The following is a 25607-nucleotide window of genomic DNA, read 5'->3' on the forward strand; positions in this document are numbered from 1 at the left end:
AGCCTGCCTGTGGCATACACTTTCCACCATGTGCGGAACCGCGCGACTGCTACGGTCGCAGGTTCGAATCCTGCCTCGGGCATGGATGTGTGTGATGTCCTTAGGTTAGTTAGGTTTAAGAAGTTCTAAATTCTAGGGGACTGATGACCACAGTAGTTAAGTCCCATAGTGCTCAGAGCCATTTGAACCACCATGTGCTTCCTGTGCATCGCTTGTTTTCGTTTCTGCGTGTTCTCAGTAAGTGACGCAAACTGCTTGAAGTAAACTGTTTATCGCAGCGTCAGCATATCTTCAAGATGTAAAGGTAATTTCTGTTCTTTTCTTTTAGTAATTTTGCACTATAATGTTTAATAATATGCTGTAATATGATAATAGACCCTACGCTATCGAATAAGTGAGTGTTTATCAGGAAAACTGCTAAAATTTTTTCCATGTAGCACGCACGGTGTCTGCATTCGGCACCGAATTATATCTTCACATCACAGATTCATTGATTTCACAATTTTTAGGTATTTAACATTTATTTCTCTGAGTTTTTGAGACACTTCCTAAAATAAATAGTATTCAGTTCGAAAATGTCCCAGAAGTTTGATGAATCACACCAATTTTTAAATGTCATATTGTAGTCTTATTTCTCCCCAAAAAAGTGTAGTGACCTCCAATATAAAGATTTCATTCTTAAAATCTAAACTCCGAAGTAAGGAGGATAACGGACCCCTCGTCACCGCTGGCTCATTAAACAGCAGTAACGTAATTATGATTTTCTCAGTTTGTTGACCCCATTACCATTGTTTCACAAGAGTGAAAAGTCCTGTAATATGCAACCAACAAAACAACAAACACAGGATAATGGAACAGCCCTCAGGCGAACCAAAAATACTGTAGTTGTCGTTACTGCGTTAACAGATCAGCTTACCGTCATTGTGGTTTGGTGTGGGATGGGTCAACAACCTCTATCTAACTGTTAAATATGGTCGTTTCCGCTTTCACTGGTCAAAAATTATTTTTTTATTTATTGCAACTGCAACGATCTTCAGGGAGACACCTCATATCAAGCATACACACAGGCACAAAAACATCTGTTACCCGACTGTCAAGTGAGACCATACGAACATGAGAACATATTTAACGAAGTATAACATTTTCCCATCTGAATTTTTATTAAATGTATTTATTCACCACTATCGCGATTTCAACCTATTATGCCACTCTCAGGTGGCAGTTCAGTATGAGATGCATCAGTGCATATCTCTCCCTTCAACAGGACACTTCTCTCGCGTCAACCTTGTTTACATATTCCGTGTGTATAATTAGACAGGGATCTTCGTCATTTATATAAAAGAAGGTAGCACTCCATGTAATAATTATTATCGAATCACGTGCGTACATAATTTCGACTAAGAGTCCACCAGATGTCACATCTGTCAACTGAATTGTTAAATGGTCTTTTATAGAAATGGCAAACACGCCTGTCTTATTGTACACATGAATTAAGTAAAGATGGTTGACACGATGACATTTTAAAAGGAACAATATGGATGACGCACTTCATAGTGAGCTATCACTTGAGAATGGCGTAATAGGCCAAATGGCGATCGTGAAACACAAATGCATTTAATAACAATACACGAGCAAAATACCATCACATCTGAAATATTGCAGGATTGTTGGCGCAAGTAAACTGAAAGTAGATTCAGAACATAACTATATACAGTGAAAATAAAAACGTTCTAAGTGTCATTTTTTCGCAAAACGTATTTTCAGTGCTATTTCGTCCTCGGTAGTCTGCTGTGTGTGCCTAGATTTGATTCCAGAGCCAAACTATGGAGTCTTTCTAGCATTCATTGGTAGATGGCTTACTGTCTTTTTGCCAAACTATGCTTCTCTATGGAGCTCCAAGATTTAAAAGATATAAGAAGTGGTTTCTGTTGACTACATTTCTACGTGTTAAAAACTTAATATTGTATTTTCGCACGTTTATTATCCCAAATAAAACGCAGTGTCTCTATGTTAGTGACACTTGGGACAAAAAATTTATTCCTGCTATTTTATCGATAACTCATATTTTTGAGACGGTGGCTGTGTACAAAACACAAGTTAATTCGTCCAAACAAGAGAACGGCAAATGTTCATAATGGTATTTATTTACACAAACAGAGGCGTTACCGGTTTTAAACAAACATGTCCATCTTCAGACAATGTTGAAATTATTTTACATTGCATTTGATTTTGTTTTCATTAATTATTAGGAAAAGAACAGCCAAAAACTAATGTAAATAGTACCAAACCGGTAACGGCGCTATTTGTGGAAGTAAATAGCGGCTGATTGCTGTTTTCTTCTTTCCATGAATCAATTTGTAAAAACTTTCTTATTGACAATTATAACCAATCGGTTTCCTGCTATGGCAGTTGAGACGTTCTTAATTAAGTATTTATTTCGTAATTCGTCTCATTATTTTATGCTGTGTTGCGGTGAGCAGCTCAATTCCATGGTGTCAGTGTACCTTCTCAATTTTTTGGATACAAATTAGTTCTATCTGAACAGAGATACACTGTATTTTCATTCTCCTGGCTTATGTCAGATTTGACACATAGAACGTTTTCCGTTTACAATATTCGTATGTAATTCCCGTAATTTTTATTTGGTTTTGTGTTTATTTGTGTACTCTGTGACTTAGGCACCATACGCTTTCACATGACCTTTGACCTAGGAACCATATTTATGACTATTCAGATTGGTATTGAGCATTACTCGAAACTGCAATTGAAATAACTAAAAAATGGAAATTTTTGGAAGTCGTATGCGGAAACGACCACGTTTAATAGCGTCGTTGTGCCGTTATCCCATTGCATTCAGTGAACTTATACACGAGGTGCTTGTTGATGAACACTTCATCAGTAATCCTCTCCATATCGCTCAACATTGCTGTTAACGTATAATTAACACTGGTGGAGAAACAAACCCGAGACAGAACTGAGCAGTATTGAATGCAAATACTAGGGTGAAGAGTAGAGTGAGCATCACTGTTCTCTACAGGAAGTACTATGTGTGAATGGAACAGTTTTGTTTCCAAACAAACACACATTTGCACTGTTGTACAGATATTATTAGTGCAATACAGATACAAAGATAAATGACTAAGAAAACTACTGAAATGCACTTATTCTGTAAATATCCAACGGAGACTACGGATGTCTTATGTCAAAATACTCTGAAAATATCCTCTGTAATTCTGTCGTCGTGGTTCGTGTTGACCCTCTTGACGATTGCTTCAGCGCGATTGATTCTGTGAACACGGGTGGTGATATCATATCTAAACACGAATAAAAATTAACCGTACCTAGTCGCTATTTATTTAATTGGCTGGCAACACGATACTCCCGAATCTTTGTCTGTACATACGGTTAATGCCGAAATATACCTATGTTTATACGCTTGAATCGCGTTTAAGTGTTCCTAATCACAAACTTACTATATGATGAAGCGCATCTTCCTCAGGTTAGGAGCTTCCAGTTGTCGTTTTAATGGGACTGTCAAGCAACTTCGATTTGTTTTAAAACCTCCGACTTCTTCTTAGCAAAATCTCGCATTATTAAAAAAAATCAAAAGTGTCATTCGGATTATTCAGCTTTTCAACAAAATAATTCTCGTGAAGTCACACTATGTGCGAAGGTGCTGCTATGATATTCCTAATGCTAACTTGTAAAGTGACAGCTGAACAAAGTAACCTACGGAAACAACGAAAAATCGTTTATTACGGCTCACATAATTAAGCTGTGAATTACACATAAGTATTAACCTGTTCCACATCATGCGTTTGTCTGCGCCAACATCTATTTTGCCTCTGCCAGAGAACAAGTGGGTTATTATTTAACAAATTTATTCTCGAGGAATTATATTACGAACGAGCAAATGATGTGCTACTGTTAAATCTTATACCCAATTGGCACGTTAGTAATTCTAACTTTAGAAACTATGATACATTTTACGAATTTGCAATTCATTGCAGTAAACATTAACTATACCACGGTCACAGGTGAAACTGAAGATTGGGTACACAGACATTTAAATGGAACAGAATTATGTAAACAGTGAATTCATGGTGAGCTAGTAATTTTAAAGAGTTATTGATCAGAGAAAATAGTAATGACAATGGGGCGGTTACTAAACAACGCGCAGCGTCTTCATGTCTTTTTGTAATGTAATATTGTCATTAGTTGCGATTCATTTAACGAATTTGTAACTATGTAGTCATTATGTTGCGCATACCCATCATGTGTAAAATGTTCATAATATCACTGAAATCTCCGTTGTAGACTAATGAAGTAAGAGAAGCAATTTTCAACTGATAGATGCGCTATTTTATTACTAGCAGTTGTCGATGCACATGTAATTGAACCTGGTATGATTTTAAAACGAACAAAAACACTTTCTTTTTGGAACCACTTGTTACTAGCATACCTTGCAGGTCATACAAATTTATGGACTTATGGTAAGACAGCATGAGAAACTTCAGCATGACACAGTAAAATGGTTCCAAATAATGGAAATCAAGATAAAAAACCCAGATTATAAAATGTAGTGAACTGAGAGACAGAATACGTCCACAATCAGAAAACGAAAGTTACTACTGAAATACCTGAACACACTTTGGCATGTAAACAACAAGATAGTATTACTTTAACAGTTTGGAATAATTTCAAACGTCTGGTAGCCACAATCCTATCACTAAGAGATTTAAATCATATAAACATTCCACTTACTCGAAGATACACAAAATTTTTGTATGCGAGAGATATGTTTTGTACTTTTAAATATTAGATAAAAATTGTACAAGCAGCATTTCAGGTAAGCTTATGTTTTTTTCCAAACGAGAGAAAAGAACACTATATTCCAGATTTAATTAACTTTTCTCGCATTTTAATTGATTTAAAATGTGTGACATAAATGCTCTCTTAATTATAAATCAATATTTCACATGTATATGGTTGAACATTAACGTAAAATAATCTTTCAGCCTCCATGACTTTTCAAATAATATTCACAACTGGTGGACTGAATGATTTCTATAGTGCATAAATCTCAAATTTTCTTAGATTGTATCTTGACGATCTCTGTAAATGTGAAAATTCGTTTTCACTTCTTTCTGAATACTCATTAAAAATTCATTCATTTTTGTCTGTTTTATTATACTGTGAGTGCATAGAAGAAATAATACTCACAGAATAACAGACATAAATCACCTCTTTCATTATTTTTTTCTTCAAGGATGGTATTGCCAATTGTGTACAAAATTGAAAGAGAATCTTAAAATCGAAATGCCATTATTGCATGTGATTTAATGTGAAATAAGCGAACATCTCTCAGAGCATTTTACCGAAACATTGGAAGTTAATTTATTTCTTAGATAATATCATTCTTTCAGTTGCTTAGCATTTCCACAGTTATAACACGATATTAACATCTGCTCGCAAAAATGTTACAACTTAGTCTGAGCATTTTCCTGTATCATCTGCGGGAGCATGAGAGAAAACCTTTTGGAGGGACCATTTGACAGGAGCAAACGCTAGTCTCATTTGACTGTACTTCGCAGTAACTATGGGACTGGGGGTAGTCGGTAAACAGAATTGTGGTTGCAGATTAAGGCGTGCAGCTGGAAGACTTACATCCGTGAAGTCGGACATGTTTCGGCGCCGTCTCCGCGCCGTCATTCAGCCAGTACGTCGGGATGTTCGTCAAATGGGGCGCATTGCGCTGTTGCACAAAGCGCCAGCGACCAGGTACCACAACACTGCAACGCTTGGCCCGCGTCCGTGTCTTGGGGCCCAGGGGCTTCTTTCACGAGGGGTGCCGGGTGAGGGAAAAGTCACCTATCCATTTTCCGCGGCGCCGCCCCCTCCCTTTGCTTTTCACTTTCGCCGCACGAGCGTTTTTTTCTGGCAGCGCACGCGCGTGCTTGGCTCCCCCACTAGCAGCGAGCAGCGGAGGCCCTCCGTATCGTATTGTAAGGCTACACTTACTGAAGTGGAGCCGGCCGATGTGTTCTTCTCCTCCTCCCTACAGGTAGGTCCGAGGTCCCGCCCGCTCGAACCGCATGGCAGCCGCCGCCAGATAAGCCATGATGTCACCGGCGACCAATGAGCGCGCGCCGCTCACCTGGCCTGCCTGCACACAGGTGGCTCTGGCCGTGCCCATTCAACCGCCTTCATTCAGCCCGGCGTCTCGCTAGCCGCCGGACGGTGCTGGATACGCTCTGTCCACAGCGCACTTCCCAAATGCTGAAGGAGTCTAACGAACCAAAATCGAAATGAAGAGGCTTCGCCAAATCACACGAAACACACTAGCAAGATACGGATCCGTATGTTTAACTCCAACTACAGTCCAGTTTCCTTCATTTTGAGTTTTTGAGAAAATTTTCACTGAAATTGACTGACCGTTTTGTTCAGGTACTTCGAGCCAACGTAGAGGCCCAACCGCCAGATGCAATGTGGAAATTTCCCATGTGTAATACACTCATTACGAAAAGACAGTCTCACAACTTTTAGTCCCTCGCTCCGGGTCATGTCCACTAACTGACCAAAAAAATTTGTTGAAATATTCAGATACAACTTTCTGCTTAGACAGTTTTATAACAATCCTAGGGGTGATGTTTCAATTCCTTATGGAGTAATCGCAATTCCGTTATAACAAACTGTTTTCGTTGCTTCCCTTATCTGACTCTGTCTGGCCTGTAAAAGACCTGGTAGACAAGCGACACCTGGTTTTGGCTTAGATTAACTTCCACAGTTCTCACGATTCACGAGACAGTGTTCTACCTTAAAGAACTGAAACTTTGCCAAAACAGATCTTAGAGTTACTTCCATGAAACGCTGCACTTTCATTCTGGTCAAGTGGCAACTGGGTGAGAAAGGATAATGTTGAGGTTATCTGGTAATGAACGTCGGAAGAGGAAAACTTTGTGTCAGTCCACTATGTACAGGATAAGTTCCGAGGATATATGGGACAATTTGTACCCAGCATCAGTGGAAAAAATGTATTCCATACATCAAAGGGTAGTAAGAGAGGCCACATTTGTACGTAGGCTACGGGCCCCCACCACAAAACGGACCCCAACATAAAAATTTACAAGAAGAAGTTTTCTTCGTTTGCTGTGGTGTAGCACCTCATTCTAGACGTTGACAGACTTATTTTTTACAGGTTTACTCGAAATTTTCAATGGACAGCTGATATTAATTATGTCAGCATACACCACTCCAAACCCAGAGCACTCTCTTGTCAAGTTCCAAATAATGCCCAGTCAAATGAGTGGCATTTGAAATGACAAAAGTTTTTAAAGAATTTTAACAGAATTTCGGCATTTTGAAGTGAGTTCTTTCTCCCGAAAGGCCATTTCTTCCATACCTGATTTCATCCAGAGTCCAGTTTTCTTTTACCTCTTGTCGCCAGACGCGGATTCTGATGTTGGAAGTGTGAAAAACTATTACATGTAACTTCATTCGTTAAGTAGATACTGCGGGTTTTGTGCGATATGTCTGAATCTCCATGGAGTCTGACAGCTTACTGAGTCGTGACGTCACAGCAAGATTAAGCGATAACCTTGAGCGTATAGTGGAAATTTCTAGCTTCGTTCAGTATTGGAAGTGATATTTTAAGACAACTAAAATTAAAAGATGATATGTACCTTCATTAATATTAAATGTTGGTGCAAACCAACAACACTTATTAAAATATTCCGAGCTTATATCTCTTGATCGGGTGAATTACTCGGTGAGACCCAACGTTTCGTACGCACAATTCGTCGTTATCGGTTGCTGTCGTCCGCTATTGCTATCACCCGATGGTGGAAGACTGGTACACATCTTCTTCACCATCGAAATCTAGATACAATTAAGCTTCACAACCCTCTTTCCAATTAAAAGGTGTTTAGTAATTTATACGGTCCGTTTTTTTTAGCCGTTCATGGTGCACAAGCTTACGAATTAGCCAATAAGACTATTTCAAACTTTCATTTTAAGACTAATTTTGGAAAGCATTGTCCTCGAATTAAATATAAGTAAATTGTGCTTAGTCGTTCAACGCTTTCGTCATCTAGCGTTTGTCTAAAAAACATGTTTGCTTATAGCTACAAAATGTTATTTTTAATATTGAAATTGATTTCCACATGGACATGAAACTCAAATTTCTTTAAAAAAATATTGTTGTTCATAGTGATGTTAATCCAAGGGCTATTCGGAAAGTAAGGTCCGATCGATTGCGAAATGGAAGGCAGCGTGAGAATCCGCTGAAGCTTTGCATAGATGTGTTAGGCAGTGTCCTTAGTATTCCACTGATAGCGTGACATCCCTGTTTTCAGTTCTGAGCGCACAGTGAGCACGTAAAGATACCTAGAAAATAGTATCTGCCGCCAACTTTAAGTGCCTTTGAGAGACTTCGCATGATTTCATGCAGCCCACGCAACGTAACAGTCATGCATTTCTTTCTTTATGATAATTCTCGGCCGTTCACAGCAGGTGCAATGAGGAAGCCTCTACAGCGTTTTCGATGGGAAGTGTTTTATCACCCACCATACAGCCCAGACTTAGCTCCCTCTGATTTTCATCTCTGCTTACATAAACCTCTGTGTATGAAGACAACATTTTGCCGCAGATAACGTGCTGCAAACCAGCGTAGACAATGGGCAGAAAGCACAGATGGCTGCCTTCTGTGACGAAGGTACTGGAAAGTTTGTACAATGCTGCGACAAATGTCTCAGTCGGAGCAGTGTCTGTCTAGAGAAGCAGCTGGAATGTGTAGCTAAGTGTTGCAAATATAACATTTATGATTTTCAGTGTTATTTCCATTTCACGACCGAGCTGACCTTACTGTCCTAACAGCCCTGGCAAATCTAGTTGAATACTTCCACATTTTTCCTGTAGGGTTAGCCACAGTAGTTTGTCAGACACCTGTGAAATACTTAAGAGCTAGCTAGAGAGTTGTTCTTAATCACATCAATGTTGTTTGATATCCTAAATCTGTAAAGAACAGAGATGAAGAAACGATATCCGCGAGTCTGACAATCTCCTCCTTCGTTCACAATGTGTACGCCCCAAAAGGAACTCCAACCCGACATTGGCTTCTGTCTTCCTAGTTATCATAGCACCCTATATTATTTCTAATGTTTTAATGAAAAAATGCTGTTGACATGATGGACACTACTGTCCTAACACGGACGCTAACATTCACGTACAACTCGATTACAATCACATAGGCCTACGTAACAGTGAGAAACACCTCCTGTCGCCATTGTTACGATGCCGAAGCAACGTGGGATGTACTCTACGACATGACGAAATTGTTGGGGAGCCATGTCGATCCATGGTCGCATATAATTGATTTGATGGTCTATCAACACGGACTGTCCAACTTGTAACAGGGAATAGTGTACCACACGGCGTAATAAGTGTGGTCATAAAAGGATCCTAAGCGACAAGGACCAGTGATTGTAAATGACAACCGATTTTAAACCGAACTGGAATTGCTGTTGCCTGTGAATGCAGACCTACGTGAAGCAGTTTCCGAGAGAACAGTGCGAAGAAAAAAATGCATGCAATATATTCTTAGAGTGGGTACCACGCAAAAAGCCATTCTCATGGTGCCACCTAAAGTTGCAGACCTAAGTTGGCCAAACAACACATACAGTAAACTATACAACACCTGACTGGCGGAGTGTAGCGTGGTCTTCTGAATCGCGATTTTTCTGTTTTCAAATAATGTTGGGCGTTGAGTACACGGACAGCCCAATGAGGGAAGTTACATGATTTGTGTTGTATACCTTCGTTAAGGCCACAGGTGATTCTGTGATGTTTTTGGAGCATTTTTTCGGACCATTACCTGGCTCCACTCATATGGGTTTCCGTGAACATGAACATAGGCCTTTATTTCAACATTCTCAGTTACAAAGTGTTGTCCTTTCTTCTACATCTTCGTGATGAGCATGTTGTCAACACACCTGTCTTTCAAGACCACAACAGGCGTGTGCAGAGAGCTGAACGCATACGTCCCTGGTTTTACGAACACTTAGGCACCCTATTGCAACTCGACTGATCCGCACCCTATTGCAAGACCCGCTAAATCACCCACCCTACTCTCACTAAAATGCCTGAGACTTTTCAGAACAGCAGCTGAAAGGAGGCAATCAAAATACCACCAATTTAGTAGCTCTGAGAGATATAATCAGCAGTGTGTGGCTTCAGCTGGATGTGGGCTACTCGCCGAACTGAGGTCATTATCAAGACCAGAGAAGGTGTTATACGGAATTATCATGATGTTTCCTTAGAGTGACTAACGTTATCCGGTCTGCTTACCTCCATCAACTGTTGGAACAGTACCCTGCTACTAAGAGGGATGCACAGCCTTACATCATTTTCAGCGAATCGTATGCTGCCATCTACAGCCTGTCCCAGAAATGTTACGACAAACTTCGAGGGTTTGTAGAGGCTGGTTTTCGGGAAGAAATCGAGGGTAGGAAGCTGTGCACGGAAATGTCATCCAACAACGCTATAGAGGGTCGAATTTAAAGGCCACCCATTCGCCAACAAACATGACTTTGTACGCTGGCGAACCGTACTTCGAACGTGTGGCAATTTTGTTTGTTATTTAGTGATTGCGAATAGTTGCCACGATGGGCAGTAAAATAGATGGAGATAGCTGCTGCGTAGTCAGGCCTCGTCTCCTGTGAATGAGATGCATTGTCTGTGGCCTCGGTGGATGACGGTTTCGGACACCGATATGCGTCCACAGTTTATTTTTCTCCTCTAACTCCTTAAAATCTCCAGTGTTTTCCGATGTATTGGAGAAAAATTACCTGCAGATGGGAATGCATGTCCGAAACCGTCGTCCACCAACGCAAAAAAGCATGGCATTCATAGGAGGCAAGACGTGTCTACGCAGCAGCTAGCTCCATCTTATCCACTGCCAATCGTAGCAATCAGTCACAATCACTGAATAACAAACAACATTGCGAAACGCTCCGCCTGTGGTCTGTCAGCGTATAATCACGTTTGTTGCCGCATGGGTCGCCTAGTGGTGCGCGCAGGCGCCTACAACTTCGACGCTCTGTAGCGTCATTGAATGACGTTTCGGAACACGGACTCTTATCCTCGATTTGTTCCTCAATACACCATCTACGACCCCTCGAAGTTTGCCGCAACATTTCTCGGACACCTTCTATTTGTATCAATGTGTTCCCGATGCCTTCGTTGAGATGACGTTTTCCATGCTTCCAGTATGGAATGGCGGTGTTCCTGCACTCTGTACTTGTGGCGTGCAATGTGTAGAGTTACGTGTGGTATAAATATCTATTAGCAAGAAGGTGTTATGGATGAAGTAGGTGATCACCAATATTTATTCGTTATAGAATTGGCGAGTGATTTTGTGCTACAGCCAGCTGGTCACCAACATTTGACCAATATAGAATTAATGAGTGATTTGCGCTACAGCCAGCGACTCAGACAGCGAGACTGTTTACACACACCCACAATCAGCGGTGCCACATGCGCGCAGCTGGCAGCGGGCACATCGTAATGGGTCGCGGACACACCTTCACCGCGACGTTACGTCACGCGGCCTGAACCCGTGGTCTCCAAACCATGGTTTTCAACACATTGTCCCTCACCCAGTTTGCCCTACTTGGATTGGATTTTCTTTACTATGACAACAAGAGCCTTCACTTTTCATCACAGCAACTATTTCTAACAGAATTTGCTAGTGAGTTTATTTATACAGGAAATATGTTTTTACTACTCACGTGCTTCATGTTGACAAATACAGCGCATGTGTTTGGGGAAAGCATTTCTGGACACGTCCGTTCTGCTTTGCATCACTTTTAGACGGTAGGAAGGAGGATAAATATTTAACACCCGGTCAACGACGAGATTATTAAAGAAAGAGCACAAGCTCGGGTTAGTGAAGGATAGAAAAGAAAACAGGGCATGTGCTTTCCGGGGAATTTGTTTCAATACTTGTCTTAACTGACTCAGAGAAACCCTTTCAGTTTTTAAAGTCCATGATTTGTCTATAATCATCCAAAATGTTCGGATGTAGGCATAGTCACATTATTCATGAATCTATACTATGTGCAGCATCGTTAGCATCACGCGTCCACGAGGCAAGAGACAAATCACTTACGTTTTCTGTCGCATGCTGAATAGAGATTAAATACTTCAGTTCTCGTGGCTGTCAGAATGGCTACCATCTCCCAGTAAGCATGGCTCCATGGTAATGCGGGGCACAAGGTCATGGTCTTATGCTCCATGAACAGATTACTACCAAGGACTGTATAAACATTTTAGGTGACTAACTGCGTGCCTAGGTGAAAGTCTTGATTCGCCATCCACGGTGACTCCGTTACAATCCACGATACCGACCACATTTAGAAAAGGTTAGACGAGTAAGCAGCTGATGCTCAAGGGATCGGCTACATATGAGTTCCGTGGACTTTAATATTGTAGCGAAAATAATCATTAGTTGATTTGTTCTCCCATCATCACGACATGGCATTTTGCAGAGCTTCATGAAGACTGGTATACCAATCCTTTGTAGAAAATATGTATGCACCTACTACGTGACGAAGTTCAACGAAGGACAAGCTGTAAGTGCTGTAGATCCATATAATTTTGGATTCCACTATTTTGATAACTGTGTGTAGAATCTAAGAGTGAGTGCATTCCGTCTTGTGTTATTTCCTAATTTCTGAGCAGTTTAATTACTTATTAGTTCCACCGACCCATGCGACTGTCATTCAGAAGAAACATTCAGAAAACAGAAACTTAGGTCTATAGTCAAATATATTGCCTTTATGAATGGAATCGATTAAGTGAAATGTGCAACATATTCAGCAAACCCACAATATCCAACAACGAACGAGGTACTGAAACTGGCGATCCAAATGACAGGAAACTCACCAGTAAATGTGGTCCATGGACTCTGCCTAACGCCTGTATCTCTCTTTTTCTTTCGTATGAAAACAAGATCGTTCACTTTTCATCACAGCAACTATTTCTAAGAGAATTTGCTCGTAAGTGTAGTTATAGAGTAAATACTTTTTCACTTCTCACGTGCTTCATGTTGACAAACACAGCGCATGTGTTTGGAGAAAGTATTTCTGGACACGTCCGTTAGGCTTTACATCAGTTTTAGACGGAAGGAAGGAGGATAAATATTTAACATCCGGTCAACGACGAGATCATTAAAGAAGGACCACAAGCTCGGGTTAGAGCGTGTAGAAAATTAGAATTATAGCATTCTATCTATCGCCTGTATATTTACGAACGTGCTTGTCGAAAAATGAAGGTAGTTCATGAATGTTCTCCGAAGCGCTTGTGTCAGCACCAGCATTGTACTATGTTGTCAGATGTGTCACAGATCACCACCTTTCGTACTTTACAGAGAGGGCAAACTTCCGACCTCCACGTACTGTGACGAGGCTTCGACGTTCTATACCTTGTTGCCTGCCCGTGGGTTCATAGTCCTTCAGTCACTTTCCATAGATGCTCATAACAGTAGCGCGCGGATATCTGACCACTTTCGCCATTACCGAGACGATCATTCCCAGGTGCCGGTCCTTAACAATCTTCCCTTTCTGAAAGTTACCTATATCTGTGGATTTCCCTGCTTGTGGTCTACATTGTTGCTAGAACGATTCCTAATTCGTCTTGCTCAACTTAAATGCCCGAAACGTCACCAGCCCGCAATCAGTCTCACGATGGGCGGTGGCCATAATGTTCAAGACTATGTGTATGCACAATATTTAAGCCAATGCAAGCAGCTTAATTTCAACTGCAAAAGAAACAATTGTAGAGTATTTTTGTGTACTGTCAGTAGGTAAATTACGAAGACCAATGCACTGAGGTTGATTGCGCGGGAAATCGGATTCAGAAACCTACGTCTGGACATACAGATTCAGACAGCTGGTTTCCTAACTTGTTTAAATGAAGTGCAGGGATATTGCCTCTGACAATGACACGGACGCTTTCTTTCCTCTTTCTTGCCTCGCCGGAGTTTTCTCTGCTTCTTCAGTACCTCGTCGTCGACGGGACGATAAAACTTAATCTTTCTTTCCTACCGAAGTTAATATCACATTTATCATTTTACTAATTTTACCGTCGTACCACGGATGTAGAAGTGACACTGTTACAATTCACATGAAATCAATAAATATTCTAGTAAGTACGATATTGCAGTGCATGTGCGTAGGAGTCCGGTCTGTGACTCAGGAACGGCGACGTATGGGATTTTGGGTCTCGCCGTGAGTTGTGCACGGATAGCCATAACTGGTTAAGGCGACCGCTCGCGTAAATCGGGAAATCCCGATTTGAGTCACGGTCTGGCACAAATTTCCGCTGACGACATTCCCTTGTACAGCTGACGGTTGTTCGTATTCGCAACTGCGAATACATTTCATTTATAAACCACGATTATGCGTTTTAGGGATTTTATGTTAAAACTGTTTATCACTGAATACTTCTAATTTTCGACTTCGTGTAAGCTACAAAGAAGTAAAAGGTGCCTGCAACGAGTAAAATGCAAGTACTACAAAGCGGGGTGGCAATAAGGGGTGTAGAATTATATCTTAACAAACTGCAACTACTGCTATATCTATAATCTGTAAACCAGTATCAAGAGCATTCCAGAGTACACATCTTATTGCATTAAACGCAATGACAGAAACTGATACTCCAGTATGTTTGTTGTACCGGACGAAAATACACTTGTCAGTTCAACTGTGGGTTCTATTTTGGTGCAGGAGAGACCGATTGGACCATATAACACGTCAAATATCAGTTTACTTTATTATAACATAGATAACAAGAATTACTTAGCTCTGTATAATCCATTTCCACAGCAATATCATTATTTACAACTGTTTCTGAACATTAACGTATCAGTCGATACGGACAAAATGCGAGGGTCTCGCTTAGTGAACATTTAACAACAGCTTTCACGTGCGGTTCTCCCTAATACATTGATCACACAGAGGGATCACTAGAAGACGATGTTGTCTTCTTACTCGATGATGGCGGACTGGGCTGAACGGTACTGTACTCGGCCTGAAGTAGAAGAGAGGTTTCGGCGGCGTAGCGAAACGTCTCTGGGCGTGGCCACATGAGTGTCGCTCATTCTTCGATGCGGCTTGCGGCTTCTCTTATGGTTATGTTATGAGCTACCAACCTTGCTGCGGTTCCTCGCTCTTCGGACGACACCACAATTTCCATGCCCGTTCTATATTTTGATTAAGAGTTCACCCTTATACGGGCTTATTTTCAGTACAGAAAAACGCTTGTCCTACAGATGAAGGTGTGCTCATATGATGGCTGTTGCTTGTGCATAACGTTACTGAAACTTTTCAGGTAGAGATCGCAATACAGCATGCACAGAGGACGTGCAAGTATATCTTATCAACATCAGTCGGACTTTGAGGAAGGTCGAATCATTGGCATGATGCCCATGAGAATATCACAACGACAGATCGCACAAATAGTTGGCTGTTGAGATAGGATTGCAGAACGAGTGGTGACGAAGTGGACTTTGAGCAACAGTGTGGCAGGACGAGTGGGCATGGATCCAACCAGAAAGACTGCACCATGAGAAAATTACAAGATTTTTCGACTGACTCTGACAAATAGACCGATGACACAACAGCTGAAATCCGCGCAGAGTTTAAAGTCAGAGAGAGTGTTGTAATCTACCCCTCCCTTTCTTATTGTTGCTACTGTCCACGATGGTGAAGTCTTTTCAGAAGATTCGAGAGGAGTGAGATTTAGAATAAACTTTTTACTTATCTTTTCTAGCACAGTTGGCCCCAGTTATTAATCTCTAGCGGTCTGATTCTAGAAGCTGAAGTTCTTATATTTTAGGTTCTCAAGGTTCAATTGATCTAAATAATTTTGAATAATGTCTCTGCAGAATTTTTGTTTTCACGATAATTTATTCTCTCACATTTTACTATATTACACTGTCTTTTGAATTTTCATTTAACAAAGCCGAAATTATATTGTTAGTCCAAAATACAAAAATACGTTCGATCACATCAGAGGCATGCTTACTACCACCCCACTCTGCGATAATAACAATATTTCAAAGAGTTTACAATTTTTCTTGACAAATGAATTTCTATCAAAACTAGACATAGTTGTCTCACTGGGAATTCCGCGATCGTTCAATAAGTAAAATATGGAGTTTCAGTCTTCGATCGCTATTCTTTATTTTCAATTACCGGTTTCGGGCTAGCTGCCCATCTTCAGATCATATGTTGTAGTTACAGAGTAACTTGTCCGTACAGAACACACTGTTCACTGTCATAAGTAAAGTAAATTTACTTTACTTATGACAGTGAACAGTGTGTTCTGTACGGACAAGTTACTCTGTAACTACAACATATGATCTGAAGATGGGCAGCTAGCCCGAAACCGGTAATTGAAAATAAAGAATAGCGATCGAAGACTGAAACTCCATATTTTACCTAAATGAATTTCTATTAGTTTAAATTAATATATTATAAACGAATCCAGAGATAAACATAATAAACAGTACTAGACGGCGTTATTAATAATAAAAGCTTAAATCTGCAAATATTTCGTAATTTCAAATGTTTCTAAAATAATTGACTGTACGTTCAGAGCTAGTATATATCGATTGTGACAACAAAAATACAGTAATTCCTTTTCATAAATTTTAGCTTCAAATATTATATGTTGTGTATAGAATTTTATGAAACTTTTCAGAAAAGCAGCTCAGATAATATTGGCCAGTCCAAAAACCGAAAAATATTTCTGGTATCGACTACTGCTGTTGAGGAAAATTAATGATAGAGGAGGATGTCCCTTTACAGATAACTAGAAACTGAGTTAAGATTTCGATTGGCATGTCCGGTTTGCTGCTGATACCATACCACAGACTGTGGTACCACGTATCGATTACCACCCTACAGGCGTCTCAAAGTTTGCAGCGCAACTGCAAGAGTCCGTCAGACGCCGATAGCGGTCGTGTGAGATCCGGCGGACCCAACGGAGCACGCGTGCTGCACTACGCCTCCAGCGGCTCTGGAATACGAACGTCCTCTGCCGCTTCAATGCAGTGCGGCCGGCGGTAGCCACACAGCCAACTCGCCCTCGGAGCCACTTCGCTACGTAACGCTACGCAGACGCCGCCTACTCGCGGCTCCGACACCATCGTTTGTGCTTTATTTCAGAGAGCCTCATCCTTGTTACTATTGTATTAGCTAGACTCTACTGCTTGCTGAATTATTTGTAATGAGTCTTCGTATGCTTGGAAAAAGCTACCAGTTAAGTAAAGCTTTTGTTTACTTTATGTGCTTGTTCGCTCATCATTTTTCCTCCTGTCCTGCTTACCTACAACAACAGTAGCTACACCACTCTATAGCCCATCTCTTCTTACTGCTGTGTACGAAGTCGTACACAACACAAACAACAGAGACTTGCATGGTGCAGAGCCAGAGTCCACTGAGAAGCTGAGTATAGTTCTCTACTGTTCAGCGAGGAGTATCGCTTGTATTTGCGGCGGTCACATATACACAAAACTTCCTGCCGACGGATCTGATGATAGGGCTAGGCAGCAGCAGTTGTCACGATGCATACTTCTCCAACCCTACAATCGTTATGTGGAAGGCTATTGGATATTACCACAGGACAGATTTGATAATTATTGATGGGCAGCTGAACGACCATCGGCAAGTGGCAAAACTGGTAAATGCTCTTGTCATACTCTTCATGAGCAGGATACCAATCGGCATATTCCATGTAAGACGCCAGACTACAGTTCACATAGCAGACATTTTGAGGAATGTAAGGATACATGACTGGTCAGCCGTGTCCCTGATATATCACCCACAGACCGTGGCTGGGATTCCATGGAAAGACATATACTTCACAGAAATCTTCATGAGCTGATACAGCATGTTCCATAAATGTTAAGAAATTCCTGAAGATGATACTTGATGGCTGTTAGTTCGATGCCACAATGAATACAGGGGTATATTTCTGCCTGTGGGGTCACACATCATACTTATGTTAATGATGAACATCAGCTCCGAATGGAATGGAAGTTCAATTATTTAATACTTGTTACACACATCAAAAAACTTTTGCATCACCCCGGTTCCCAGAACTCGTGAATACAGACGTTGACTGTGGATATTGTACCACAGACACAGTCCCTTTCACTGTTCAGAGATGTCACTAAACCCGCCCAACGATGTAAACATCCATGCACGAGCAGCGCCTATTAGACGGAGGGGGTCCGACAACCGATCAGTTCCAGTCATTCGACCAAGAAGGGTGTTTTCTGTAGTTCAACCATACCTAGACGGTTAATACCGCATTTCGGTCGCGTCCGCCTTATTGCTTTGTGCCAGGAATGGTTCTCAACAAGGGAAGTGTCGGAGTGAACCAAAGCGATATTGTTCGGACATGCAGGAGATACAGAGATACAGGAACTGTCGATGACATGCCTCGCTCAGGCCACCCAAGGGCTACTACTGCAGTGGATGACCGCTACCTAAGGGGTTATGGCCTGGAGGAAACCTGACACCAACGCCAAAATGTTGAATAATACTTTTCGTGCAGCTTCACTCCCGACGTCCATGGCGAGGTCCATCTTTGCAATCACGACACCATGCAGAGTGGTACTAATTTTCCCAACATCATGCCGAATGGACCGCTCAGGATTGGCATCACGTTCTCTTCACCAATGAGTGTCGCATATGCCTTCAACCAGAAAATCTTCGGAGACGTGTTTGGAGGCAACCCGGTCAGGCTGAAAGCCTTAGACACACTGTCCAGCGAATGTAACAAGGTGGAGGTTCCCTGCTGTTTTGGGGTGGCATTATGTGGGGCCGACGTACGCCGCTGGTGGTCACGGAAGGCGCCGTAACGGCTGTAAGATACGTGAATGCCATCCTCTGACCGATAGTGCAACCATATCGGCAGCATATTGACGAAACATTCGTCTTCATGGACGACAATTCACGCCCCATCGTGCACATCTTGTGAATGACTTCCTTTAGGATCGCTCGACTAGAGTGGCCAGCGTGTTCTCCAGGCATGAACACTATCGAACATGCCTGGGATAGATAGAAAAGGACTGTTTATGCACACGCCGAATCTCCGTTGAGGAATGGGACAATCTGGATCAACAGTGCCTTGATAAACTTGTGGATAGTGTGACATGACGAATACAGGCATGCATCAATGAAAGGGGACGTGCTACTGGGTATTAGAGGTACCGGTGTGTGAAGGAATCTGGACCACCACGTCTGAAGGTCTCGCTGTAAGGTTGTACAAAATGCAATGTGTGGTTTTCATGAGCAATAAAAGAGGGCGGAAATGATGTTTATGTTGATCTCTATTCTAATTATGTGCACAGGTTTCGAAGCTCTCGGAACCGAAGTGATGCAAAACTTTTTATGATATGTGTATGATCAACGTATGACCGAAGTTTGACAAATGTCGGATTGTTGCATTACGGTGTAACACCTTATAAAAATGTTCAAATGTGTGTGACGTCCTATGGAACCAAACTGCTGAGGTCATCGGTCTCTAGTCTTGAACACTAATTAAACTAACTTATGCTAAGAACAGGACATACAACCATGCCCGAGTGACGACTCGAACTTCCGGCGGGAGGGGCCGCGCAGTCCGTGATATGAAGCCTCAAGCCGCTCAGCCATGTAACAGTTTCTATTTCCATCATATTATTAGGATGTCTTTCCGTGACATCCGCGAATGGACTAGAAGAAAAATGAATTCAAGTACGCCTACGAGCGAATTATTTTTAATCTAATTTCATCTTCAAATTACTCCCTCTGCCGGAACGATATTCTGGAGACTGGAAAACAGACCTTAAATCTGGGTCATACAATTTGCTGTGTAGGTTTACATGCACTTTCTCGAACGTATCCCAAGCGTAATTTCTCACCATTCTATTCAAACTAATCTGCGAAGCTAATTATCTTACCATCACTAGCACTGGCGTATTATATTCCGACCCGATGCATAATCCAGCAAGTCTGAGCAGTATTTAGGTAAAGGCGTACAAGATTGGTATATGCTCTATAGATCATCTGCACGATTCTGTCGAAGCGACGTGGAATGAGTCAATTTACAGGCTACATGTGCATGGGTGCAAGCTTGTCATTTACAGAGTACCTAACAGCACAGTGGCTTAAATGAACACATTAATTTTTGTCACTATTCATTTTGAAAATGAAACACAGATTTAAAAATAATATAAGTGTACGAGGGTTATTCCGAAAGCAAGGTCCGATCGGTCGCAAAATGGTAACCAGTGTAAAAATCAGAAACGTTTTATTTGAAACAGTTAGCTACACATTCCAGTTATTTCTCTACATAGTCACCGCTCCGACTTACACATTTCTCGTAGCGTCGTGAGAAATTTCCAATATTCTCGTCACAGAAGGCAGCCGCCAGTGTTTTCCGTCAACTCTCTACGATGGTCTATAGCTCGTTGTCTGTGCCACTATGTTGTCTTCATAGCCAGCTGTTCACGTGAGCACAGATGAAACTCAGGTTTAGCCAATTACGGGCTGTATTGTGAGTGATCCCTCATCGAAAACACTATGGGAGCATCTTTATTGCATCTGCAGAGTGCGGCCGAGAATTGTCATGAAGAAGGAAACTCATGACAGTTGTGTTACGTGGGCTGCATGACATCAGGCGAAATGTTTCACCAGGCCCTCACACAGGGTAACAATAATAGAATTAAATAAAAAAACACAAATTAGTTACAAACTATGTAAACGTCACTACAGATATTCGGATCTACGTTATGACATGTTCGATATGCCTGCCATCTTTGGCAATGGTGTGGCGCAGACGAATAACGAAATCCTGCATGAGACACTGAAGTGTCGGGACATCGATGTTGTCTATGACCTCATGAATGGCTACTTTCAATTCAGCAGTGGTTATGGGGTTATTGTTGGACGCCTTGTCTTTTTTACAGACCCAGAAAAAGGAGTCGCATGTGTCCAGATCCGAAAAATATGGCGGCAAATGGAGGCCCATGCCAGTGGACTCTGAGTACCCCAGAACCAGAATGCGGTCCACAAAACGCTCCTTTAGGACATTGAAGACTCTCATGCTTCGATGAGGTCGAGCTTCGGTCTTCCATGAACCACATCTTGTCACTTTTGATAATGGGGATGAAATCATCTTCCAAAATCTTCACGTACCGTTCGGTAGTCACTGTGCCATCAAGGAATATCGCACCGATTTTTCCGTGACTGGACATTGCACACTGGACAGTCACCCGTTGACAGTGAAGAAACTTTTCAATCGCGAAATGCGGATTCTCAGCCCCCAAATGCGCCGGTTTTGCTTTTTGACGAACACATCCAAATGAAAGTGGGCTTCGTCGCTAAAACAAATCGTATAGCACATACTAATTCCCATCGTGCACCGTGGCCAACCGTGCAGTTTGAACGTCCTAACGCAGACCGTTCAGAAGTTATGACGATTTTATTTCATATAGTTCAGTAAACGTTACCCTGTACGAGGCGGGAAACACTATTGTTAGGCGTCTTTACTTGCTCACTGTACGCTCAGAACGGAAAAGAGCGACATGACGCAATCGACGGGAATACTAGAGACACTGCCTAACACATCTGCGCAAAGTCTCTTCGGATTTTCGTGCCGGCCGCGGTGGTCTAGCGGTTCTAGGCGCTCAGTCCGGAACGGCGCGACTGCTACGGTCGCAGGTTCGAATCCTGCCTCGGGCATGGATGTGTGTGATGTCCGTAGGTTAGTTAGGTTTAAGTAGTTCTAAGTTCTAGGGGACTGATGACCATAGATGTTTAGTCCCATAGTGCTCAGAGCCATTTGAACCATTTTTTCGGATTTTCGCTGTGGTTTCCAGTTCGCTCCCGATCGGTCCTTGCTTTCCAAATAACCCTGGCATTTTTCTTATACACAACACACTGCAAGATACCTCTTATTTTCGAAACACTTTTTATTTCCCTTACTTTCCAAATTTACATTTTATGTTACGTCTGCAGATATCAGTAACATTCAGTGAGATCAATGAGTTCAGCGGAACGCTTTAGCAGTACTCAAGATTTAACTTGTCACGCTAGCTGAAATAATCACTGGACCATCTGACGCTGCCAGTAGACGGTGGGGTGCAGCGGTTTCCATAAACAAACGAATAATGTTTAAGCTGACGAAGTTGTACAAAAGCTACGATGTTCCACGCCTGTAAACACTAGGTACTGACTGCGGACCACACTCGCCAGTTCCCGATAGGATGCCTTCCGAGCGGTGTCTGCAGTAAGATCATGATCTCAAAAAGTGCTAGTTTTCTGTTAATAAGTAACATACTGTTTCGTTACTATCGGCGTAGAAGGTTTTCCTAAATAAACACATCATAAGGGCATCCACAGACGTATTTGAAGCAATATAACTATCCGCATCGTCACACAGAATTACATGATGTAGAACTGCACTTTCCAGACACTTTCATTGTGCTGCTACAGCTTTCGTGGAGACACCAACCACGAGAGCTTCACGACAAAACCTACTTTTCTGAACTGCATTAACTGGAATAATAGTGTGATGAATGTTATATAGGCTATATACTATGGTCTGTTGGAGAGTCCTTTAGGTGAATCCGTTTTTAAGGTATTCGGGAATACGTATTAAAAATTCCTCTCCGAATGAAAGTAATAAAAAATCATGTGATAACCTACAAGGTATCTCCATCTTTCTCTTCCAGGATGTTTATTCCATATTCTACATGACCAAGTATTGCGCTTGCTATTTCACATTACCCCCGCTCCGGCCGGCCGGTGTGGCCGAGCGGTTCTAGGCGCTTCAGTCTGGATCCGCGCGACCGCTACGGTCGCAGGTTCGAATCCTGCCTCGGGCATGGCTGTGTGTCATGTCCTTAGATTGGTTAGGTTTAAGTAGTTCTAAGTTCTAGGGGACTGATGACCTCAGATGTTAAGTCCCATAGTGCTCAGAGCCATTTGAACCATTTGAACCCCCGCTCCCCATCCGCCCCCATTCACCTTTGACCTTGCCTTCGGTGGGGAGTCTTGCGTGTCACAGCGATACAGGTAGCCCTACCGTAGGTATAACCACAAAGGAGTGGTATTTGTGGAGAGGTCAGACAAATGTGTGTTTCCTGAAGAGGGGCAGCAGCATTTTCTGTTGTTGCAGGATCAACCGCCTGGTTGACTGATTGATCTGGCCTTGTAACATCAACCAAAATGGCCTTGATGTGCTGCTACTGCGAATGGCTGAAATCAAGGGGAAACTACAGCTGTAATTTTCCCCGAGGACATGCAGTTCTACTATATGGTTAAATGATGATGTCTTCTCTTGGGTGAAATATTTCGGAGGTAAAACAGTCCTCCATTCGGATCTCCGGGAGGAGACTACTCAGGAGGACATCGTCTTCAGGAGAAAAAAAACTGGCATTCTACGGATCGGAGCGTGAATTGTCAGATGCCTAAATCGGGCAGGTAGGTTGGAAAACTTAAAAAGAAAAATGGATTGGTTGATGTTAGATAAAGTGGGAATTAGTGAAGTTCGTTGGTAGGAGGAACAGGACCACTGGTCAGGTGAATACAGGGTTATAAATAAAAAGTCAAGTAGGGGTAACACAGGAGCAGGTGTAATAATGGGTAATAAAATAGGAATGTGGGTAAGCCAATACAAACAGCATAGTGAACGCATTATCGTAGCCAAGACAGACACGAAACCGACGTCCACCACAGTAGTACAAGTTTACATGCCAAGTAGCTTTGCTGATGATACAGAGATTGAAGAAATATGAGATGAGATAAAAGAAATGATTCAGACAGTTATAGGAGATGAAAATTTAATTGTGCTGGGGACTGGAATTCGATATTAGTAACAGTAGGAAGACAAGGGAAAACAGTAGGTGAATATGGACTGGGGAAGGAATGATTGTGGAAACCACCTGATAGAATTCTGTACAGAGCATAATTTAATCATCAATAACACTTGGTTTAAGAATCATAAAAGGAAGTTGTATAAATGGAAGAGACCTAGAGATAGCGGAAGGTTTCAGATTCATTATATAATGCTTTGAGAATTACGAACCAGATTTTAAATTGCAAGACATTTCCAGGGACAGATGTGGAGTATGACAAAAGTTTATTGGTTGAAACTGTAGACTAAAACTGAAGAAATAGGAAAAAAGGTAGGATATAAGGGAGATTGGACCTGGATAAGTTGAAATAACCAGAGGATGCTGGGAGTTTCAGAGGGAGCATTAGGCAGCGTTAGCGTGGAACAGGGAAAAGGAACACAGTAGAAGACGAATGGATAGCTTTAAGGGATGAAATAGTGAAGGCTGCAGAGAATCAAATAGGTAAAAAGACAAGGCCTAGTAGAAATCCTCAGATAACACATTGAATTTCATTGGTGAAAGGAGAAAATTTAAAAAAGGGGCAAATGAAGCAAGTGAAAGGGAATACAAAAGTTTGAAAAATGGGGTTGATAAGAAGCACAAAACTTCTAAGTAGGAATGGCTACAGGACGGTTGTAGGGCCAAAGTAGATACTGATTACGAAAAAATAAAAGAGAATTTTGGTGGAAAAGAGAAGCAGCTGTATGAATTCCAAGAGCTTAGCTCTTAAACCAGTCCTAAGTAAAGAAAGGGAAAGCTGAAAGGTGGAAGGCGTATATACAGTTCCTATATAAGGGAGATGAACTGGAAAGCAATATCATAGAAAGGGAAGTGGACGTAGATGAAGATGAGATGGGAGATATTACACTGCGAGAAGAACTTCACAAGTCTCTTAAAGATCTAAGTCGGAACAAGGCCACGGGAGTAGACGATATTCCGTCAGAATTACTAATAGCCTTGGGAGAGCCAGCCACGACAAAATTCTTCCATGTGGTGTGCAAGATGTATGCGACAGGCGAAGTATCCTCACCCTTCATGAAAAATGTAGTAAATCCAATTCCAAAGAAAGCGGGTGCTGACACGTGCGAAACTTCAGAATTATCAGTTTAATAAGTCATGTTTGTAAGACATTAACACTAATTTTTTGCAAAAGAATGGAAAAACTGGTAGGAGCCAACGTCGGAGAGAATCAGTTCGGATTCCGGAGAAATGTAAGAACACGCGAGGCGATACTGACCCTACGACTTATTTTAAAATATAGGTTAAGGAAAGGCAAACCTACATTTGTAGGTTTGTAACATTTGTAGACTCAAAGAAAACTATTGACAACTCTGACTGGAATAACCCCCTTAAAATAATGAAAGCAGGAGGGGTAAAATATAGAGAACGAAAGGCTATTTACTACTTGTACAGTAAACAGACGGCCGTTATAAGAGTCTAGGGGCATGATAGGGAGGCAGTGGTTGAAAAGGGAGTGAGACAGGCTTGTAGTCTATCACCGATGATATTCAATTTGTACATTGACCAAGCAGTAAAGGAAACGGAGGAAAAATTTGGAGAAGGAATTAAAGTTAAGGGAGAAGAAATTAAAACTCAGAACTTTGCGGTACCGTTGTAATTCTCTTAGAGACAACAAAAAACTTGGAAGAGCAGTTGA

At 41.7% G+C, this 25607-nt stretch overlaps 1 protein-coding gene across 1 annotated transcript in view; it reads right to left on the bottom strand.

Moving 5' to 3' along the window:
• The window catches only part of LOC126184072 (Krueppel-like factor 2), a 447658-nt gene extending 441653 nt beyond the window's left edge, over positions 1 to 6005 (bottom strand). The window contains exon 1 of the mRNA XM_049926432.1: positions 5668 to 6005. Within this exon, the coding sequence (XP_049782389.1) occupies positions 5668 to 5712 (45 nt within the window). The 5' untranslated portion in view covers positions 5713 to 6005. The remainder of the gene's footprint in view (positions 1 to 5667) is intronic.
• Positions 6006 to 25607: the final 19602 nt, after the last annotated feature.

This window comes from Schistocerca cancellata, chromosome 4, assembly GCF_023864275.1.
Source record: "Schistocerca cancellata isolate TAMUIC-IGC-003103 chromosome 4, iqSchCanc2.1, whole genome shotgun sequence".
In the NCBI taxonomy this organism is placed as follows: Eukaryota; Metazoa; Arthropoda; class Insecta; order Orthoptera; family Acrididae; genus Schistocerca; species Schistocerca cancellata.